Here is an 18151-nt window from a genome sequence, read left to right on the forward strand (position 1 = left end):
AAAGAAAGAAAGAAAGAAAGAAAGAAAGAAAGAAAGAAAGAAAGAAAGAAAGAAAGGAAGGAAGAAAGAGAGAGAGAGAAAGAATGAATGAATGAATGAATGAATGAATGAAAGAAAATCAGGTAAGATCCTATCTCATGGTATACACATATGAAATTCTTAAAACTAAAGTTTTTTAAAAAAACAAAACCCATAAAGTTTTAAAAACTCAGACACAAAATGAGACCACTGAGCTTCAGTATGTCTACAGCTGGACTCTAAAGACAGGAATCCCACTTGCCTCTGGTGGGATGTGCGGTCATCCTGAGACTGGTTAAGCAGAGGAAGAAGGCAAGCGTTTACTTTAGTACAAAAAAACAGTTTGAGAAGCTGTGTCTTCTGGAGGAATTGGAGCTGCTAAAAGGCAGAGGAAAGATGGAAATAGCACCCTAATCAAATCATGGGTCTCAAATTGATCACAGTGCAAAATCATTAGCTGGTTGGACTGATGGGAAGCTTTATAATGGATGGATCAGGCTAAGTTCTGAAGCAGCTGATCTATCTCCATGTCATAACAGCGAAGACCATAAATAGCAGGGACCTGTGAAGGAACCAGAGAGGCCACAACTCCATTTCTACCTACTCTTGCCAAAAAACAAAACAAACAACAACAACAAAAAACAAACTGCTGGGCAGTGGTGACGCATGCCTTTAATCTATCCCAATCAAAAGAACCCATTCAATGAAATACACAAAAGATGCCACGTCCAAATGTGGGAAATCTGACAGGAAAAAGATCCTCCTTTCTTCAACAAATAAACAAGAGGAGGGGCGCTGACGTAATTGTGAAAGAAGGAATTGGGGCTGGGGATACAACTTGGTGACAAAGTAGTTGCTTAGCATGCATGAGACTCGGGTACCAAAGAAGAAGAGGGAGAAAAAGTCTACTAGCTGGGTATGGTAGTAAGCCTGTGATCCCAGCACTTGGGAAGTGACAGCAGAAAGATCAGAAGTTCAAGGCCATCCTAAACTACATAGTAAGTTCAAAGCCAGCCTTGGATACATAGTAACTTTAAGGCTAGCCTAAGCTAGATGAGACCCTGTCTTAAATAAATATCTAAAAATGAAGATGCAAAGGATACATCAGTTGAGGTTTGTCCTCTCAGCTTTGAGTGGACTTTGTATGGAGATGCTGAACAAATCAGTCGGGAAACAATGTTCTTAGGTCAACCGGGAGATGTGAAAGGCAGTTAGTTGCATATTAGAAAATATTAAGAATTAATGGGGATTTTTGTGGTGATATTGACTGAATGGAGACTGTTTTTTATTAAGAAGAGCCTATGAAGTATTTGCAAGTAATACTGTAGTGGGGTTAGGATGCAGAGGTGGGAGGAGACAAAGCAAAGTCACCAGTGCTCCCTCCTTTTCTCCCTTATCTCTCAGCTCACACAGGGTAAAACATCCCAGCATCCTTCTGCTCTGCCAGTCACACCCAAGGAACAGGTTCTAACTCTGAGGCACAGTGAGTAGCCTGAAAGCCTTCTTATGCTCTCTCCTGGTTTTTCCTGCAACTCTCTCAAACTCTGCCCTCTGATTAGCCTGAATCACTCACAGAAAGGATCCAGATTCCTGAATACCTACGTCTGTCAACTCTGTCATGCCATTGTGGTCTTTAGCCACCATCGGGCTCTTCCTCTTCCCCTCCCTTTTTTGTCTTTTCCATCCTGGTCTGTCACTCCCTCTGAAGAAGCCTTCCCTGACAACAACCCTGCCTCACCCAGAACAGGCAATGTGCCCTTCTTAGTGTCCATGGTCTGATGCCCATTCATGCCACACAGAGGCTCCATGACTCACAGTAGAGCTATATCCAGCAAAACCCATCGGAAGCCAAAAATATCAGCAAGTCGAAAATGCATTTAACATACTTAGCCTATGGGGTATCATGGCTCAATGTATACTAGCTCAAATATGCTCAGAACATTTCACATCATCTGAGAAAACCACCCAACAGTAAGCCCACTATCCAATAAAGTGTTGGATATCTCATATGATTTGTGGACAATGGAAATAGGAAAACAGAATGGCTGTGTGGGTGTGACTCTGCCTGGTCATGGACTCCAGCACTCTGTCAGTAACAGGCTATCTATTCTTTATTGATTGCTACTACCTCTAGATTAGTACAGCTGAAGAAGACAAGATTTACCTGTCTCATCCATAGGTCTGGTACCATGGCTGACACAAAATTTATGTCCAAGGGTTGAATGGATGGATGAAGCAGTCAGGGAGAGAGAATAAAGGCAAAGACAAGGCGGCTGTGGAAGTCTATGAAGATCTCTGCTCCTGACTCCCAGATCCCAGGCTTACCTGTCCTTTTGGCTTCCTTCTGATACTTCTGCTTAAGGCGGTCAATGAGTAAGCCATTCCAGGGGGCACACAGCACACCAAAAAACTGGGTGATGGCAAAGGCATTTGTGTAGGCACTGACTTGTGAAGGCACAAAAAAAAAAAAAATAGGAGTTGGGTGAGAAGAAATTTTCAGGCTACTTCACAAGAGAAGACTCTGCCATCACACCTTTCTCTTCTCCAGCCCTCCTCCCCAGACCCTCTGAAACCACTCTGGAATACATAGCTTTGCTGGCACAGCATCGATTCCTGAGTCTCTCAGGGCCCTAGGTTCCTACTTGAGACCTCTCAAAAGACTCCTCTGAAGCCCACATACCTGTCTCTTTGTCCCCACCAGCCAACTTGGTGAGTAGAGAGTTGACAGTACCAATGAAGAGGTAATGCCACAACTGTATGACAGACAACCACATCACATGCAAGATGAATCGGCGAGAGAGTACGCAGCGTTGGAAAGAGTGTTGTTCCTGCTCCTGCTGCTGCTGCTCTGGTCCGGAGTTCTCTGATAGGGAAGGGAGGAACTCAGCATAAATGACAAGGAAAGAGAAAGGGCTGGATGGGCCAGAGTGGCCCGTAACAAGACAGTCTCAGGCCGAAGTTCACCATCCACTCTTGTCTTCTATGAGCTAACTAAAACTCCCCCACCCCCTCCACCATGCTTCATCATCTTGTCCTTCAACCTTAGATGGCTCTCCTCCTGTCCTTGGTGTCTTGAAATCTGATCTGTCTCTCACAGCCTGCCCAGGGACACTTCTTGCTGTAGTACTTTCCTGATCATTCTCAGCCAAGATGGCGAAATGAAAACCAAGGAGAATCTTGGGACAAACTGAGGGTTAAGATGAAAAGCTGTTGTTCTGGTCGGCTCTGTGTCCCCTACCTTTCTTTCGGTCCCAGAATCCCTCATTTCCTTAGGACCCTCTTGTTCTCTCTGGTCCAATAGGGACCACGCATTAAACATTCTGTTCCTCATCCAACTGACCAATTAACTCATTCTCCCTACGTAGGCAGACTGGCTAGGACTTAGATACACAGGGGTGCTCAGAGGCAGCCTGGGGCCACACCTCTGTAACCTGGCAGGTTCACTTTCCTCTTGATTATGTGAGCCTTCCAGTCCTCTTGCTCTCTTTACTGTTTGAGACAGGGTCTTATGTAGCCCAGACTAACCTCGAACTCACAATGTAGCTAAGGTTGACACTGACCTGATCCTTCTTTCCGTTATTCCTAGATGTATACAGTGCTGGGATTGACCCCAAGGCTTTGCATATACCAGGCAAGGGCTCTACCGGCTGAGCTACAACCCTGGTCCTTATTCTTTTTTTTTTTAACAAATAAATTTTATTGTGTGTATTTAAAGCACACAACATGCTGTCATCGGGTACATATAGATAGTAAAATGGTTACCATAGCAAAGCAAATTAACATATCCATCACCTCACATTGTTGCCCATTTTTTTTGTGTGTGTGCCAAGAACAGCTAAAATCTGCTCATATAGAAAAAATATATATATATATATCAAATACAATGTAATTCTATTAACTGCTCTGCTCTGGAAACTGCTTTCTCCTGTCCAGCTGCTACTGCTGCCCTATGACCTGCCTCCCTCCAAACCCTCCCTCCTCCTCCTATTTTTACTTTTACTGTAGCTAACAATGGTTTATAATATTCATAAGCAAAGACTCAGAGCAGACAGAGGAGGGAAGGAGGAAGTGATGGGGATGGTACGGATGGAAAGAGGTCAGAGCCAAGAGTCATAAAAAAACGGAGACACAGATGCCAACCTTGGTGCCCTAGAATCCCAGGAGAGGGCAAGACCAGAGTGTAGGGACCAGGGCAATGGAAGATAGATTTCCGTGTGAGGAGAGCTGGGGTATGCGGTGGATACGGTAAGAAAGAGACACTGAAGACACACAAAGATCCTGCCCTTTCTGGGCCCTCTCTTAAGTAAGGGGATTGAAAAAATGCTTATGGGCTCTTCCTTGCACGGCCTGGCCTCATTCTGAACCCCTGGGATGACTTCCTGGAGTTAAAAGCAGATGAGAAGCCACCAGGGCATAGGGCTGCCTGTGTCTGCAGGGGACATGGGTGAAGCAGAACTCACCCTCCTTTGGTGACAGACATTCCTTTGACTGCAGCTCCTTGGTTTCATGCTCGGCTGCCTTATTCTCTTCCTTTCTAGTGCCAAACCTGGAGCACAAGCTGTGGAAACAGAAGCCCCAGCACTCAGCCCAAGGTCTACGAGCTTGACTAGAACAAGATCGGAAAACAGAAGATCCTCATCTTACTTCACATGGAATCACTCTTGAACAACGTTGATGGCCCAGTGGCAACCTAGGCCAACTAAATCCGAATGTCTATTGGCTAGTAGCCAGGTTTCCATGTTTCCATTTTATTTTTTATTGTAATGATCTGATTGATTCTGACAGACAGACAAATTTGGGGTAGCCTACAAGTATGGAAGAAGAGAATGGGTCTTGCTACAAGTCTCAGCTCTGACTCTTTCTCATGTGACTCCAGTTTTACCCCTCAGAGCCTCATATTCCCAGATGAAAAATGAAGGCACTGCCATCAGTACATGGCTACCAGTACATGGCTATCAGTAGGAAATGAGACCATGAGAATGAGCTCAAAGAGCATACGGGGTACAACAAAGAGCAAGCGAGCAGCAAGTGAAGATGCCCCCTTGGCTCCCTGTAACTGACAGCCGGTGTGATCACGGCACCCCACCTCCTCTGTCTCCATCCTTGACAATGGGACTCTGCCCATTTCTCATCGTCATCTAGGCTAGACATGTGAACTGCTCCAGCCGAGCACAAGTGATACATCAATTCTAAGTTGAAGAAGCCTCAAAGAACTGTGTGTGTTACCGCCCCCCTCTCTGAACCCCAGAACCACTATGTGTACACACCCAAGCAAGAATGCTGGATAGCCTGTGACATAGACATTCCTGTTACTCCAAACTCAATGTAAGCGAGGCCCTGGCAGACCAGCCAACTCCCTGCTAACACATCAAATGATTAGAGGCATAAATGATAAGATCATCCAAGTCTGGCACAGATGTAAGAAATAAATTCTTAGGAGCTGGAGACATGGCTCAGCCATTAAGAGGACTCTCTGCTCCTTCAAAGGATCCAGGCTTGGTTCCCAGTACCCACGTAGCAGCTCACAGTCATCTGTAACTCTAGTTCTAGGGGACCTGACACCCTTTTCTGACCTCCATGGACACGGTACACATGCATTTACACAGGCAAAACACTCATCTACACAAAATAAAGATAAGCTAATCTTTAAAAAAAAAAGAAAAATGAAATGTTTGCTTGTTATACAGGAGTAGCTAACAAATACACTCTTCTCCTATAGCAGGGATAGTCTTTCCTTTTTTCCTACCTCAGATCAAATGGGATATTGGCCAATCATACTTACCCATAGCTGTAGTTGGGAGGCAGTGGGTAGGGGATATGTCCCTGGGGCATCAAAAGCAAAGTACGTACAACATGCCAGACACTGCAGACAGACAGGAAGATGAAAGAAGACCTGAGGCTGATTCTCTGGTCATAAAGAATCTGTGGAGAAAAGAACACATCAGGATAACACCAGTACTCCTAGGAGCATTACAGACCATAGTCAAAAGTGCGGAGAGAAACCAAAGTGTCTGTGGACAGACGACTGAATGAGCAAAGTGTGGTACAGCCACTTGATGGACTATACCACAGCCTTTACAAAAGGAAGAACATCATGGCACACACCCCAATACAGATGAACATAGAGAACATTCCATCATATGAAGATAGCCAGTCACCAAAAGACAACTTTTCGTATTATTCTGCTCACAGGAGATTCATGGGGTAGTCAAACTCATACAAAGTGTTATGGCAATTGTCAGAGGCTGGAAACGGGCAGAAGGAATGAGGAACGTGTGTTTAATGGATACAGGGTTCCAATTTTATAATGTGAAATTTTCTCAAGATGGATGATGGTGCTGGTTGCTCAATAGCATAAATGCACCTAAACTACTAACCTGTACACTTACAAGATGATTATGGGTTGGCAAAATGGTTTAGTGGGTAAAGGTGCTTGCTGCCAAACTTGATGATCTAAGTTCAACACCCACAACCCATATGATGGATGGACTCCCTCAAGTTGTCTTCTGACCTCCACAGACATGCTGTGGTACATGCACACATGCACGCGTGCACACACATACACACACACACACACACCCTACATCAATAGATAATTTTTAAAATTTTTGATAGTAAATTTTATACTATATGTATTTTATCGTGTGAAAAGCCTAGGAGGCAGAAGCTGAAAGCCACATTACCTAAGCTTCAGCAGAGCCTCCTGCCTGCCCTCCTGGAGCTGCAAAAAGATCCCTGGTCTGCATGCCCCTTTACATAGGGCCTAGTAAGCAACAGGGAGCCATCTTGTCGCCTGTCCCTACAATCTTGTGGTACCTCTTCTCACGACTCTCAGAGATCTTCTTGTTTAATGCTATTCCTGCCCCTTACCCTGCCCACAATAGCAAGAAGTCCTTCTGGGCAACTCTTTACACAAGAGGTCAGCTTACAAAACACATCTGTGGGAAGCTACAGAGGGATCCTCCCCTGTGTTCTCCTGGGTGACTCATAGAACAAAAGAAACCTCTAAATTCCTCAACTTCCAGGTTAGAAACCACAAAGTGAGACAAACCTCTTCCTTTTACAGAAAGTGACACTGAGGTCTGGAGAGGCAAGATGGCCACACAGGAACCAACCGAGTCATATTAAACCAAGAATCCCACTCCTGCTCCAGCCCCTCCCTTCCACCTTCAAAGAGAAGGAGATGCATCCAGGTAAGCTTTTCCTAGTAAGGGAAAGAAACCTGGAAAGTGGCTCTTGCGCCACCTGCAAAGGGTCTGGAGAGCCTCAGGGACTCAGATCTCTTGTAAAACTGCTCATGGGACTAAATGAGGCTCATGAGCCCATGACTGGCCTAACAAAACCCCAGAGAGAAGCCCAGGTTGGACAGTTTGGGGTCCATCATTTTTTGCTCCTGTTTCCAGGCCTCGTGTTCCATCTGGTTACAACCCAAGTGTGGTTACTGCAGTGTCAACTATTACACCTTCCTTCCCGCTGCAATCTTCAAAGAGGAACAGAGAGAGGCAGGGAAGAAGGCTTCTGTTGTTGCAACTAGGTCTTGGGTAGGCCAGGCAGGCATCAAGCTCATTGTATAATATACAATGACCTTGACTTTCTCATCCTCCTGCCTTCATCTCCCTGGTGCTGGGATTAAAGGTGTGCTACCAAGTTTGATTATGCAGTGCTGGGGCTTGAACCCAAGGCTTCGTGCCTGCAAGGGAGGCATTCTAACAACTGAGCTAGCCTCCAGGGTTTTTTCTACTCTGCTTTCGAAAACCCTCCTTCAGGGAAGAAACGTCCCCTGAAGTCCTACACTATACACCCACTCTATCTCATTGCAAAGGTAGGACACGCCCACCTCTATGTGTCAGTGGTAGTAGAGACAGAGTTTGCCATCATTTACTTAGACTAACCAGAATTCATCCCATGAGTTAGGCAAGGCACTAGCCAGATAAAACTGTTAGTAATGACTTAGACACTAAAATCATTAACAAAGCCAGGTATGGTGATTCCTGCCTATAACCACAGCACTGGAGAGCCTAAGGCAAAAGGAGTGAGAGTTTGAGGCTAGCCTGGGCTACAAGGTTCAGTCCACCCTGTCCTCCATAGTCAGACACTGTCTCAAAAATAAATTAATTGAAGCTAGGAATCATGACACACGTCTATAATCCCAGCACTTGGAAGGCTAAGGATGAAGGATCATGAGTTTAAGAACAAACTGGACTACACAGTGAGTCTTGGGCCAGCCTAAGAGGCCTTTTCTTAAATGATAATAACAATTAATTAATTTAATAACAAACAAAACCATTAGCAGAGTGGTTGTTAATGGGCTTCTAATATCCTTGCCAACAGTTTGTTCTCCGGACACTCACAACGAGCCCTTGGGAGAAATAGAAAGGCCCTCGTGAAGTCTCTAAGGCCCTCACTAGCCCTTCTTACCCACTTTTCCAAGGTAGAAGCACGTATCAGCAAAATGCTACTTTTTACAGAGTTTCAAGTTTCTATCCATCCCTGACCCAAGTATATCATGATCGTATCTTCCTTCTTCACCAAGCAAAGAGTATAGGCTTAGTGTAAAGAGGGGCTTAGTGGTCCCAAGCGCATCTTTAGAAATAAACAGGCCTAAGTGCAGGTTCAAATATCATAGTTGCCAGTGCAGGACCTCTGACAGGCATCATGATCTCCTTAACATTCAAGTGTGTCACCTGAGGAATGTGCCTACCTCCAGGACTGGCAGAAGTCATGCAGAGTTCACAGGACAAGCGACTGGAATTAATAAGGGCTCAAGTGTTCAATAAATGTTAAGTTAGTATTGTGTGTGTGAAAGTATACAGAGACCAGAGGACAGGGTCTCACAGTGGCCTTGAGATTTGCCTGTTTGTAACACTCCACACTGGAATTACAAGCGCACGTCAGGACACTCAGCCTTTTTACAGAGATTCTGGGAATCTAACTCGGGTAGTTGTGCTCACACAGTGGGCACTTTACTGACTGGGTTATCCCCTCATCCCCAGCTTCTGGTATTCCTACCTTAATGATGAGAAACACTGCCGAGGAGGAGTCAAATGCCCCATTGTAGAGGGTGATAATGGTTGAACGGTGTTTGCCAAAGAGATTTCCAATCTGGAGAAGACAAGACAAATTTAACTGACTTACTTATTCATGAAACAATTATTTATTCTCCTCAGTACCCAAGCATATGCCAGGCATGATTAATGTCTCCACCCTTTTGTACCCCAATTCCTTCCACTCTAATTTGGGTCAACCCCTCTGGAAACAAATGATGTCTGTCCCTCCCTCAGCTGCCTGGGATAAGGGAAGGGGACACAGGCTCATACCTGTAGGTTGGTGATAAGGAACAGGATTCCTCCCACTGCAAGCATGGGCATGGCTAGGAAGAGCAGCATGGCAGTGTCTAGAACCATAAAAGTCACAGGAGTGAGTGGCGATTTCACTGGAACCCAAAGTCCAAGAGCTGTACTTTCTCCTCTCTCCTCCAGAAGGATCCAGCTTCCATCAGCTTCAAACTTTAAACAACACAGTAGCACTTGCAGCTCACTTCACCAGTCTGCTGGTGTCTTTTGAGGGCCTTAGGGAATGGTCAAGAGACTCTCCAGTCATGCTTTCTCATGTGTCCTGAGGTCCCCTTCTCCTTACCAAAGGCGATTATGGGTCTGCAGTAGACCATAAACGCCTGTTCCATCACTGTGGGATGAGAGGACTCTGGAGTCAGCCACCAAGTCCAGCCTCAAATCACTGCGTGAGCTACCTTCTGAATCTGCCTTGCTCTCCTCACCCAATGAACTGAGACAAGAGACTCTATCCTGCTTCATTCAAGCACTGTGACAACTGAGAGAGAAATGTCTGGGACCCTTCCCTTTGCTTATGAAATTTAAGCACTGCCTTGTGGCATGGTGCTTGGCATTAGAAATGCTGCATGAGTAAGTATGCTCCTGGTCCTAAACAAGACAACAGCATCAAGCAATCAAGCAAGCAAAACTGGCATGCAAGCAACAGGCCTCCTAAGTGTTGGATAAGCTCTAAATGACTCCACATCACTGAAAAAGTAGTCTTAAAAGGAGCAATTTTTGCACCAGGTAATCCAAAGCTTACTGGTATATTAGGCCTGTTTTAGCATCCTCTATTTTTCCCACATTTTATTTGTGTCTGTCTGTGTGTGTGTGTGTGTGTGTGTGTGTGTGTGTGATGTATGTGTGTGTTATGTATGTGTGTGTGTGGTATGTGTGTGTGTGGTAATACATGTGTATGTGGGGAGGGTGGTATGTATGTGTAGTAATATATGTTTATGTGTGTGCATACACGCGTGTGTGTGTGTGTGGTATGTATGTGTATTATGTGTATATATATATGTGTGTATGTGTGTGTGGTAATATGTGTGTGTATGTGTGTGTGATATATGTGTGCACTGGCATATGTGTGAAGACCAAAGGACAACTTGTGGGAGTTGGGTCTCTCTTTCTACCATGTGCGTTCTAGGAGTCAAACTCAGGTCATCAGACTTGGTGGCAAGCATCATTACCCTCTAAGACATCTTGACCTCCTCTTAAGTAACTACTGTTCGATGCCTAGATGAGCTCTGGAAAGAGATGATTTTAGAGATGAGTCACACTATTTGCCATTCACTTTCTGTTGTTTACAAATGTACATCTCTCCTAATGAGCTAAAGATCAGAGATCAGTTTCACAGTAAAATCTCCTAGCATCAATACTTTCCCCAAAACAAAAGTCCTGTTTTATGGAGGAAGAGAGACTTTTGCTCAGCTGATATGGTGATGTGAATAGAAATGGCCTTCGTAGGCCCATATATTTGAATGCTTGGTCATTAGGGAGTGGAGAACTTGACAGGGACTAGGAGGTATGGCCTTGTTGGAGTAGTGTGGACTTATTGGGGGAAGTGTGTCATGTTACTTAGGCCTGGGCTTTGGGATTTCAGAAGCCTAAGCCAAGCCCATGTCTCTCTCTCTCTCTCTCTCTCTCTCTCTCTCTCTCTCTCTCTATCTATCTATCTATCTCTATCTCTCTCCTTCCTGCTGACTGCGAATCCAGTTGTAGAACTCTCAGCTACCTCTCCAGCACTACGTCTCCCTGTGTGCCAACACTCTTCCCACCATGCTGATAATCAACTAATCCTCTGAAATAGTAAGCCAGCCCCAACCAAATGCTTTCTTTTTTAAGAGTTGCCTTGGTCATGTGTCTCAATGCAACATTGTCTAAGACAGCTGGGGTGTTGGCTTAGTCAATAAAAAAATTTACCCTGTAAGCATGAGGATCTGTGCCCAGCGAATATTACCTAACCAGCACAAAGTGAGTGAGCTAGATACAAAGCGACAGATGCTGCCTCAAAAATACAAGACACCTGAGGGGGCTAAGGTAGACTTCTGACTTCTACTGAGATGTAAGTAACGCACACACTCTACATGCACACTCAAGTGAGAACACATGTCAACACATATACATAAGTAAATAATAATATAAACAAGTAACAGGGGATTCTTGTTCAAAATTCACAAATGTAAATACACAATAAATAATAATAGACATACATAAGTAAATACGCTTTGCTTATTGCTCAACTTTTACAAATGTGACTTCATGAGATTTGTTAGACCAAAACACCAAGCCCCTGGGGTTGGCTGAACACAAGCAGAAACTCCCTCATGACATCAGCTGGCTCTGTCACAGCTATTACACAACAGATATCACTGTTTTCATTTCTCAACCCCCAAAATTAAGCCACCTAATCTGCCCCTGGGGAAGAAGGTACCGAGTTACCTCTTGGACAATCTAACCTCCAGCTTCTAGGTCCACTTCCCACATACTTATCCATGGCCTTAGGTAAGTCATTAAACTAACTCCTGCTTACCCTTATCTTAGCTCATCTCAGTTTTCTTCCCAACATAACAAAGGAAAGGAAAACAGGCCAGGAATGCACAGGCTTTTAGAGGAATCGCTGGAAGCAATTATTTTTACGTGCAACAGAGCTGTGGATTTTGATTCTCCTAAGTGAAGATCATTTTCAAAGTTATCATACATGTTACAAAAAAAAACACAGGAGAACGTTTTAATACTGTATAGATATAATTCTTTCTTCAGTAGAGTAAAATGTTCACAGACAATGTGGGTCTATGAAAATATCATGGGCCCTTTCTTTGCCTTCTGTACCTGGCCCATCCGTCCACTCCCCAATTGCCCCTCCCTCCCAACTGTCTGCCCTCACCTGCAGAGGTGAAGGCAATGATGAGTGTGGCGCAGGTGTAGAACAATCTGAAAGACAGAAGCATCCAGTTAAAGGAGGAAGTGTCAGGACCGTGCAGCAGTCGGCTCAGCTGACATCCAACACTAGGTAGAACTTAACAGCACTGTCAGCTGGGGAACTCCAGGGGTACGGCCACTTCTGAGAGGTCAGCACCAGAGAAGTCCTGATAGACTCAGAGGTAGTCCTGACCCCATAGCTAGTTAAGTGTGAACGTAAATCTCAGCGGTAAACTCGATGAGAATCTAGAATCACCTGGGCAATGGATTGATTACATTAACTGATACTGGAAGACCCATCTGGACTGGAGTGGGACAATTTGGATGGCAGAGGATCCTGGAGTGTATACAAGGGAGAAAGTGAGCTCCCCCTCCCCATCTTTTGTGTGACTTCAGATGCAATGTGAACAGCTCCCTCAAGCTCCTGCTGCTGGGATGTCCTGCCATGATGGATCAGAACCTGGAGCAGTAAGAAGGCTTACTTCCTTAAGTTGCTTTTGTCACGGTCTTTTATCCTCATAACAAGAAAGTAACTAGTCCAGAGCCCAGTGTCTAAGGCTAAACTGGGAAATCTTGGCTAATGAGCTCAATAGATAGATATGTAAAAGACTCAGGAATGCAGTAGGCAAGGCACAGGCCCTCTTGTCCTGAGGCCAACCGCTTGGCAAAAGGGAGCTGATGCCTGGCCTGCAAATCAAAACCTTGAATTCTAATTTTATCTCCACACTTTATCTGAGCCTCAGTAGCCTTTTCTGGAAAAGGAAAGGATTAATCGACATGCAACCAAGAATAGTTATGAAGTTGAACAAAGAGAATCATAAAATTAGTGTAAAAAAAGTTATCAAGATTTTGTGTGTGTGTGTGTTTGTGTGTGTGTGTAACTGGACTACATGGTTGTTGAAGAGTTTTGGTGTTAACGCGGTGTCGCAATCTCAGAAGGGTTGGACACGCCTGGATCAGAAAGATCTAAATTCCAAACGCAAAGTCATTGAGTTCACAACTAGAGGTGTGGCTTAGAAGTAGTGATGGTTTGAATGACTATGCCCTCAACAGGCTCATACATTCCTCTACTTGGTTTTCAGTTGGTGGAGAGGATTAGGGGGCACGACCTTGTTTGAGGAGGCCTGTGCTGGTGGCTGGCTGTGATGTCACCCCCAGTATACTCTCAGCTTCCTGGTTGTGGATCCAGATGTCGGCTCTTACTGCTGTTCCGGCAGCCTTAAGGCCAAGCCTTCCCTACACCATCATAGTCTCTGGAACCATAAGCTCAATTTAATGTTTCCTTTTCTAAGTTGCTTTGGTCATAATCTTTTTTTTTTTAATCACGGCAACCGAAAAGTCACCAGCACAGAATTAGACAATTGCCTGACTTTCACGAAGCCCTGGGTTCCATTCCCAGCAGCATTAAAAAAAAAAAAAAAAAAGTTCAAGTGATTCTAGGATAAATGCTAAAGTTCCAGGGCCCCCTTAGTGGTAGAGGACTTTTTAAAGATAGATAACAAAGGTGGCACTATAAAGCAGAAGGACAGTGGCAGAGAAGAAACAACAGGAAACAAAATTCAAGCTTATGTGTGACTTATTCTCCCTAAAACTTAAGTGTAAGGGACTTGCTTTACTCTCTACTTTCCTATCCTTCTGACAGATCACCACATAGATGCTCCTGCTAGGGGCTGTACTGGGGCTGAGCAGATCCCTGCTTATCAAGGAACCTGCCCACGGGCATTATCATAATCAGGAGGCAACAGAACACTGTAAAAGAGCATGAGGTCTCTGACTCACTTGCAGGGGAACTCCCCCCCCCCCCACTGCAAGAGCCTCCTGTCCTATCAGAGGGACCCTGAAAGCCCACCACTGGGTGGGGCTACTTAGAAAAAAAAACGATAAGCAGGAGAGTATGAAGGCAAGGCCTGAGCCATCTAGACATGAAGCCCTGCAGAAATGAGACTGGGGATTCAAGGCACAGGGAAAGCAGACACTATCAACTATACATTTTGTTAATTTTGAAACCCTGGCCTCTCAGGAAGTTGAGTATATAACAGGATAAGACATTACCAACTACAGGGGAAGGTGGAAAGGAAAGGAAACTCAGCATGGAGGAAGAGGGTGGTGCTACTAAAGAGTCCACAGACTGTGATCCATCTGCTGGGCAGGGTTTCTCTCCAAGCCAGACTGCTGCCTAAACACTCCCTCTTCCTTGCTTCACTGGGGCTCTAGACTTACATGGCTATCAGGCGGGCCACAGTAGTCTTGAAGCGGTCAAAGATGTAGCCAGTGGGGAAGGTCATGAAGTTGTTCATGAAGGATGCCAGGGTGAAGATGAGTAAGAACTTCTCGTCCTGCGCTTTCAAGTCTGGGAAAGAAAAGGCTCTTAGGAACCCTGATTATGTGAGACAGAATCAAAATAACCCCAACCTTCCTGCCAGGTTAGTTCCCAGACTGGACTCCCCTCTATCTTGAGCAACTTTGCTGACTAGAAAGCTACCCAGTTGCTTTAAAATGTATTGGTCTCTAAAGGTCCTTTAAAAGCTGGTTCTTCCTTCCTTCCTTGATAGCCTCCACACCAGGGGTAAGAGGGGGCTGACAGTCCCTCCCTCATAGAAAGGCTGGCAGAGTGAATAGGGAACAGAGACCTCCCAATTCTTTTCCAACTCCCAGGAACCAGGCACAGCTTTCTTCAAAAAGCTATCTTCGTCCTTACCAAAGGGCCCTGTTATATTGCTCTGAAGCAAGCAGTCCTGTTCACAGGGCTTTAAAAAGTAGTTTTCTTCTTTGAACACAAACAATAGTGAAGTCCAGCCAAAGAGGACACCAGCAAAACCGATGCATTCCAGGAGACCAGTCAAGAAGGTGGCCAAGTAAAGGGGCAGGCCCATGGTCTGAGATGAAGTGGGTCCACAAATCCTATCCTGAACTTCAGAGTCAACCACTGGGAGTGATGTGTGGAAAATTCCTCTGGCAAGCCGTCGACTTCAATGAGCCCTCTTGTTCCAACTGTCTCAGGGTTGAGCAAGAAATGCCATGGAATGGTTTGTCTGGATCCTGGAAAATAAGGCAGAAGCAGTCTGCTACAGGAAACTTGTGAAAAAGACAGCTGAGGCAAAGAGGTCCTCAGGAGAAAGGCCCTGAGGCTTTGGAAAGTAAAAATTTTCATACATGACCAGGGAATGTGGCTTAGCCATAGAATATTATCTAGAGTTCATTCCCAAACATGGAAAATCAAAAACAACACCCATCCCCCACTTCCCGCCAAAACACTGTTCACACATCCTTTCATTCACAATATCTGTGAAACTACCCATGGGTAAGGTAAGGCAGGTTTCAATGGCAACACATGCTTGGGGGAGGGGGGATATCCTGCCTAATGTTTGGGGACATCACAAGCGGAGGTAGGAACCTCCAAGAAGCCCCGACTTGAAAGTCTGAATACAATCCACCAAAAGAGCAGCCACTTGAGCCATTCAAGGGACTACTGGCAAATGCTCGGTCTACAGCTTCAGTGCGACATAGTGAAACAAAAACTTCTGAAGGGTTTGTGAACTTGCCCCAAGATCGCATGGCTACTTGGTTACTATGAAAAATATCCCAACAAAAGCCTTGTCTAGAACCACAATTCCCATCCCCCGCTGCCTCTACCGACGTTCACTAACTTCTACCAAGTCATAGATAGCTCTTGCTCCAGCTGGCAGCCACTCTCACACAGATCGCTGTCCCCGCAGCGCCACCGCCACCGAAACCGCCACCGGGCCACCGCCTTCCACCACGACCGGGCAGCCCAGAGCCTCCTGCCCGGCTCTGCCCAACCCGGCTCTGCCCGGCCCGACGCAGCCCAGCTCGGCCCGACCCAGCCGGGTATCCTACCCAGTCCTTCCCGCGTGTTCCAAGCCTGCATCTGCCCCCACCCCCTCTCATCGCCCCTCCCAGTCCTCTGCCGCCTTTTGCTCGTCCCCTCCCGTAAGGGCTTGAGACCCGCCCCGGTCTCCATCACTTCCTTCTTTAAAAAAAAAAAAAGAAAAAACAAAAAACCCTCTTCTTTCCTCCTATTCCAACAGCTGTCTAGGATTCGGACAGGGTCTTTTTTGACTGACTTTAAGCTTTAGGAAATCCTGCCTAGGCCGCCCTAACCAAGCTTGTTTTAACACAGTTCCAGACATAGAGATCAAACTGCACGTGGATGCCATTGTGTTTCCAACGCATTACCTTGTCCACTCGGGTGGGCGTGGTACAAACTGTTTCCCACATGCTCATCACTCACTCCCCACCCCAAGTTTATCCCCAGAGCTGCCAAGAAAACCCCACCGTAAAATCATGGAGATGGAATCAGGACAGAGGTGCTTGTTAGTAACCATCACTGGAGGGGGCCTTGCCTTTCACCTCTAAGGATCCTTTTCATTGTTTCCACTAGCCCTGCTGAAACCCCCAGTCCAGGTTCTGAGAGAGGCTTCCTGCCCAGACTGCATTGATTAACTATTCATTCATCACCCCATTTTTTATTAATCAAAGACATTTATAATTGCCCAGGAGCTTGTGATCAGCATGAGCTAGCTGGCCTAACCAGCTGTGTTACTCACTCCAGCCCAGAGCAAATGAGCTGATGCCTTCCTTGCCTGAACCACAATTCTCTCCTCTCCTTTGAGAGAGAGCTTCTTATGTATTAGATGCTGACACCAGGCCCAGCTTACTGGCTCAGCCCTCTTTCCACAGGGAGATGTGGGAAGACAAGCACCAGGAAGTGTTGTCCAGATCACCACCAAAACAAAGTATCAAAAAAGGCTATTCAAGGGACTTACTGCAGAGTCGGAGGGTGCTGTCGTCCTACATCCCAGTGACTTCAAATGTGACGGGCTCAGATTCCCTAGCTGCCTCACTAAAACGGGTTCGAAGCACCTTAGTTAGAGGAGCTCTCCTCAAAGAGAAGTCCACCTGGAACAAATTCAGCAGGCTAACTGCAGAGAAGTGGGATTTCCAGTTTGTAGCTATCTCTGGGCCAGAGAGGGAGTTTAGTGGAGAATCCTAAAAGGACTTTGCCCCAAGGTCACGCCACACAGCCCAAAAATTGCCTAACTCCCAAACCTCTGCTCATAATTTGTCCAGTCTTAACCCCAGATATTGGGACATTGCAGAAAACATGTCCTTTCTTTAAAAATTAAAAATAAAATTAAATTAAAAGGGAGAAGAGTGAGGATGGGGAACTAAAAATACAACAAGTCAAGACAAGAGGAAGCACAGGGCAAGATTTTCCATTTTCCTGCAAGTCACAGAGACACTGCTGCGAATGCAAGCCCAGCCTCGGCACTGGGCTCATGTGTTGCTCTCCTGAGGACCTGGTGGATAAGGAAATAAAGAGCAAAGGAAGAAGAGAAAAGGTCAAAGCCAAGATAAAGAGAATTCAGAATGCAAATCAGCAGGAGCAGTCAGGAAAGCACAGCTCAGGAGCCGCCAGAGCGCACAGGACTCAGGATAAACCAACCTAGACTTTAGTAGCTCCTCTCTCCCAAGTAGCAACCCCACCCTACACCCCACTTGACTGCAGAAGGCACTGCCTCTAGTAACAGGACAGGCCTGTAGACACTGTCAAGTGCAAACCTTAGACTATTCTAAGTCCTTAGTCCTATTTGCTCTGGCTCTTGCAGCTAGCAAAGGCAGGTGCTGTTCTGATCTGCCTATAGCTGCTCTCCAATGAGGATTTTCTTGGAACATCAGACAGACAGGTGGTTATAATGTCTGTCTGACTTGAGCACCAATATCTCCAACCTTTCTCTCTTTATCTCATTTCCTTTCATCCTGTTCCTTTGTTGTTGTTGTTGTTAATTGCTTGGTTCAATAATTGCAAATTCCAGCCAGGTGCTGGAACTTAGGAGCTCCAGTGCCTCCCCTCGAGCCCA

The 18151-nt window shown here is 45.6% G+C and overlaps 1 protein-coding gene across 2 annotated transcripts in view; it reads right to left on the reverse strand.

Annotated features, from left to right (window-relative positions):
* Slc43a3 (solute carrier family 43 member 3) overlaps window positions 1-17251 on the reverse strand; it is a 22631-nt gene extending 5380 nt beyond the window's left edge. Inside the window, exons 1-10 of one of the 2 annotated variants that reach the window (XM_028763022.1) lie at window positions 17057-17251; window positions 14968-15308; window positions 14490-14619; window positions 12235-12281; window positions 9336-9412; window positions 9028-9120; window positions 5801-5940; window positions 4479-4576; window positions 2699-2881; window positions 2344-2463 (exon numbers count right to left, since the gene is read on the reverse strand). In XM_028763022.1, the coding sequence (XP_028618855.1) occupies window positions 2344-2463; window positions 2699-2881; window positions 4479-4576; window positions 5801-5940; window positions 9028-9120; window positions 9336-9412; window positions 12235-12281; window positions 14490-14619; window positions 14968-15142 (1063 nt within the window). In that variant the 5' untranslated portion in view covers window positions 15143-15308; window positions 17057-17251. Of the gene's footprint in view, window positions 1-2343; window positions 2464-2698; window positions 2882-4478; window positions 4577-5800; window positions 5941-9027; window positions 9121-9335; window positions 9413-12234; window positions 12282-14489; window positions 14620-14967; window positions 15309-16127; window positions 16144-17056 lie in introns of those variants that run through there. The other variant, XM_028763023.1, reaches the window with a different exon arrangement.
* Window positions 17252-18151: the final 900 nt, after the last annotated feature.

The sequence above is a fragment of the Grammomys surdaster genome, unplaced genomic scaffold (assembly GCF_004785775.1).
Source record: "Grammomys surdaster isolate TR1022 unplaced genomic scaffold, NIH_TR_1.0 136, whole genome shotgun sequence".
NCBI lineage: Eukaryota > Metazoa > Chordata > Mammalia > Rodentia > Muridae > Grammomys > Grammomys surdaster.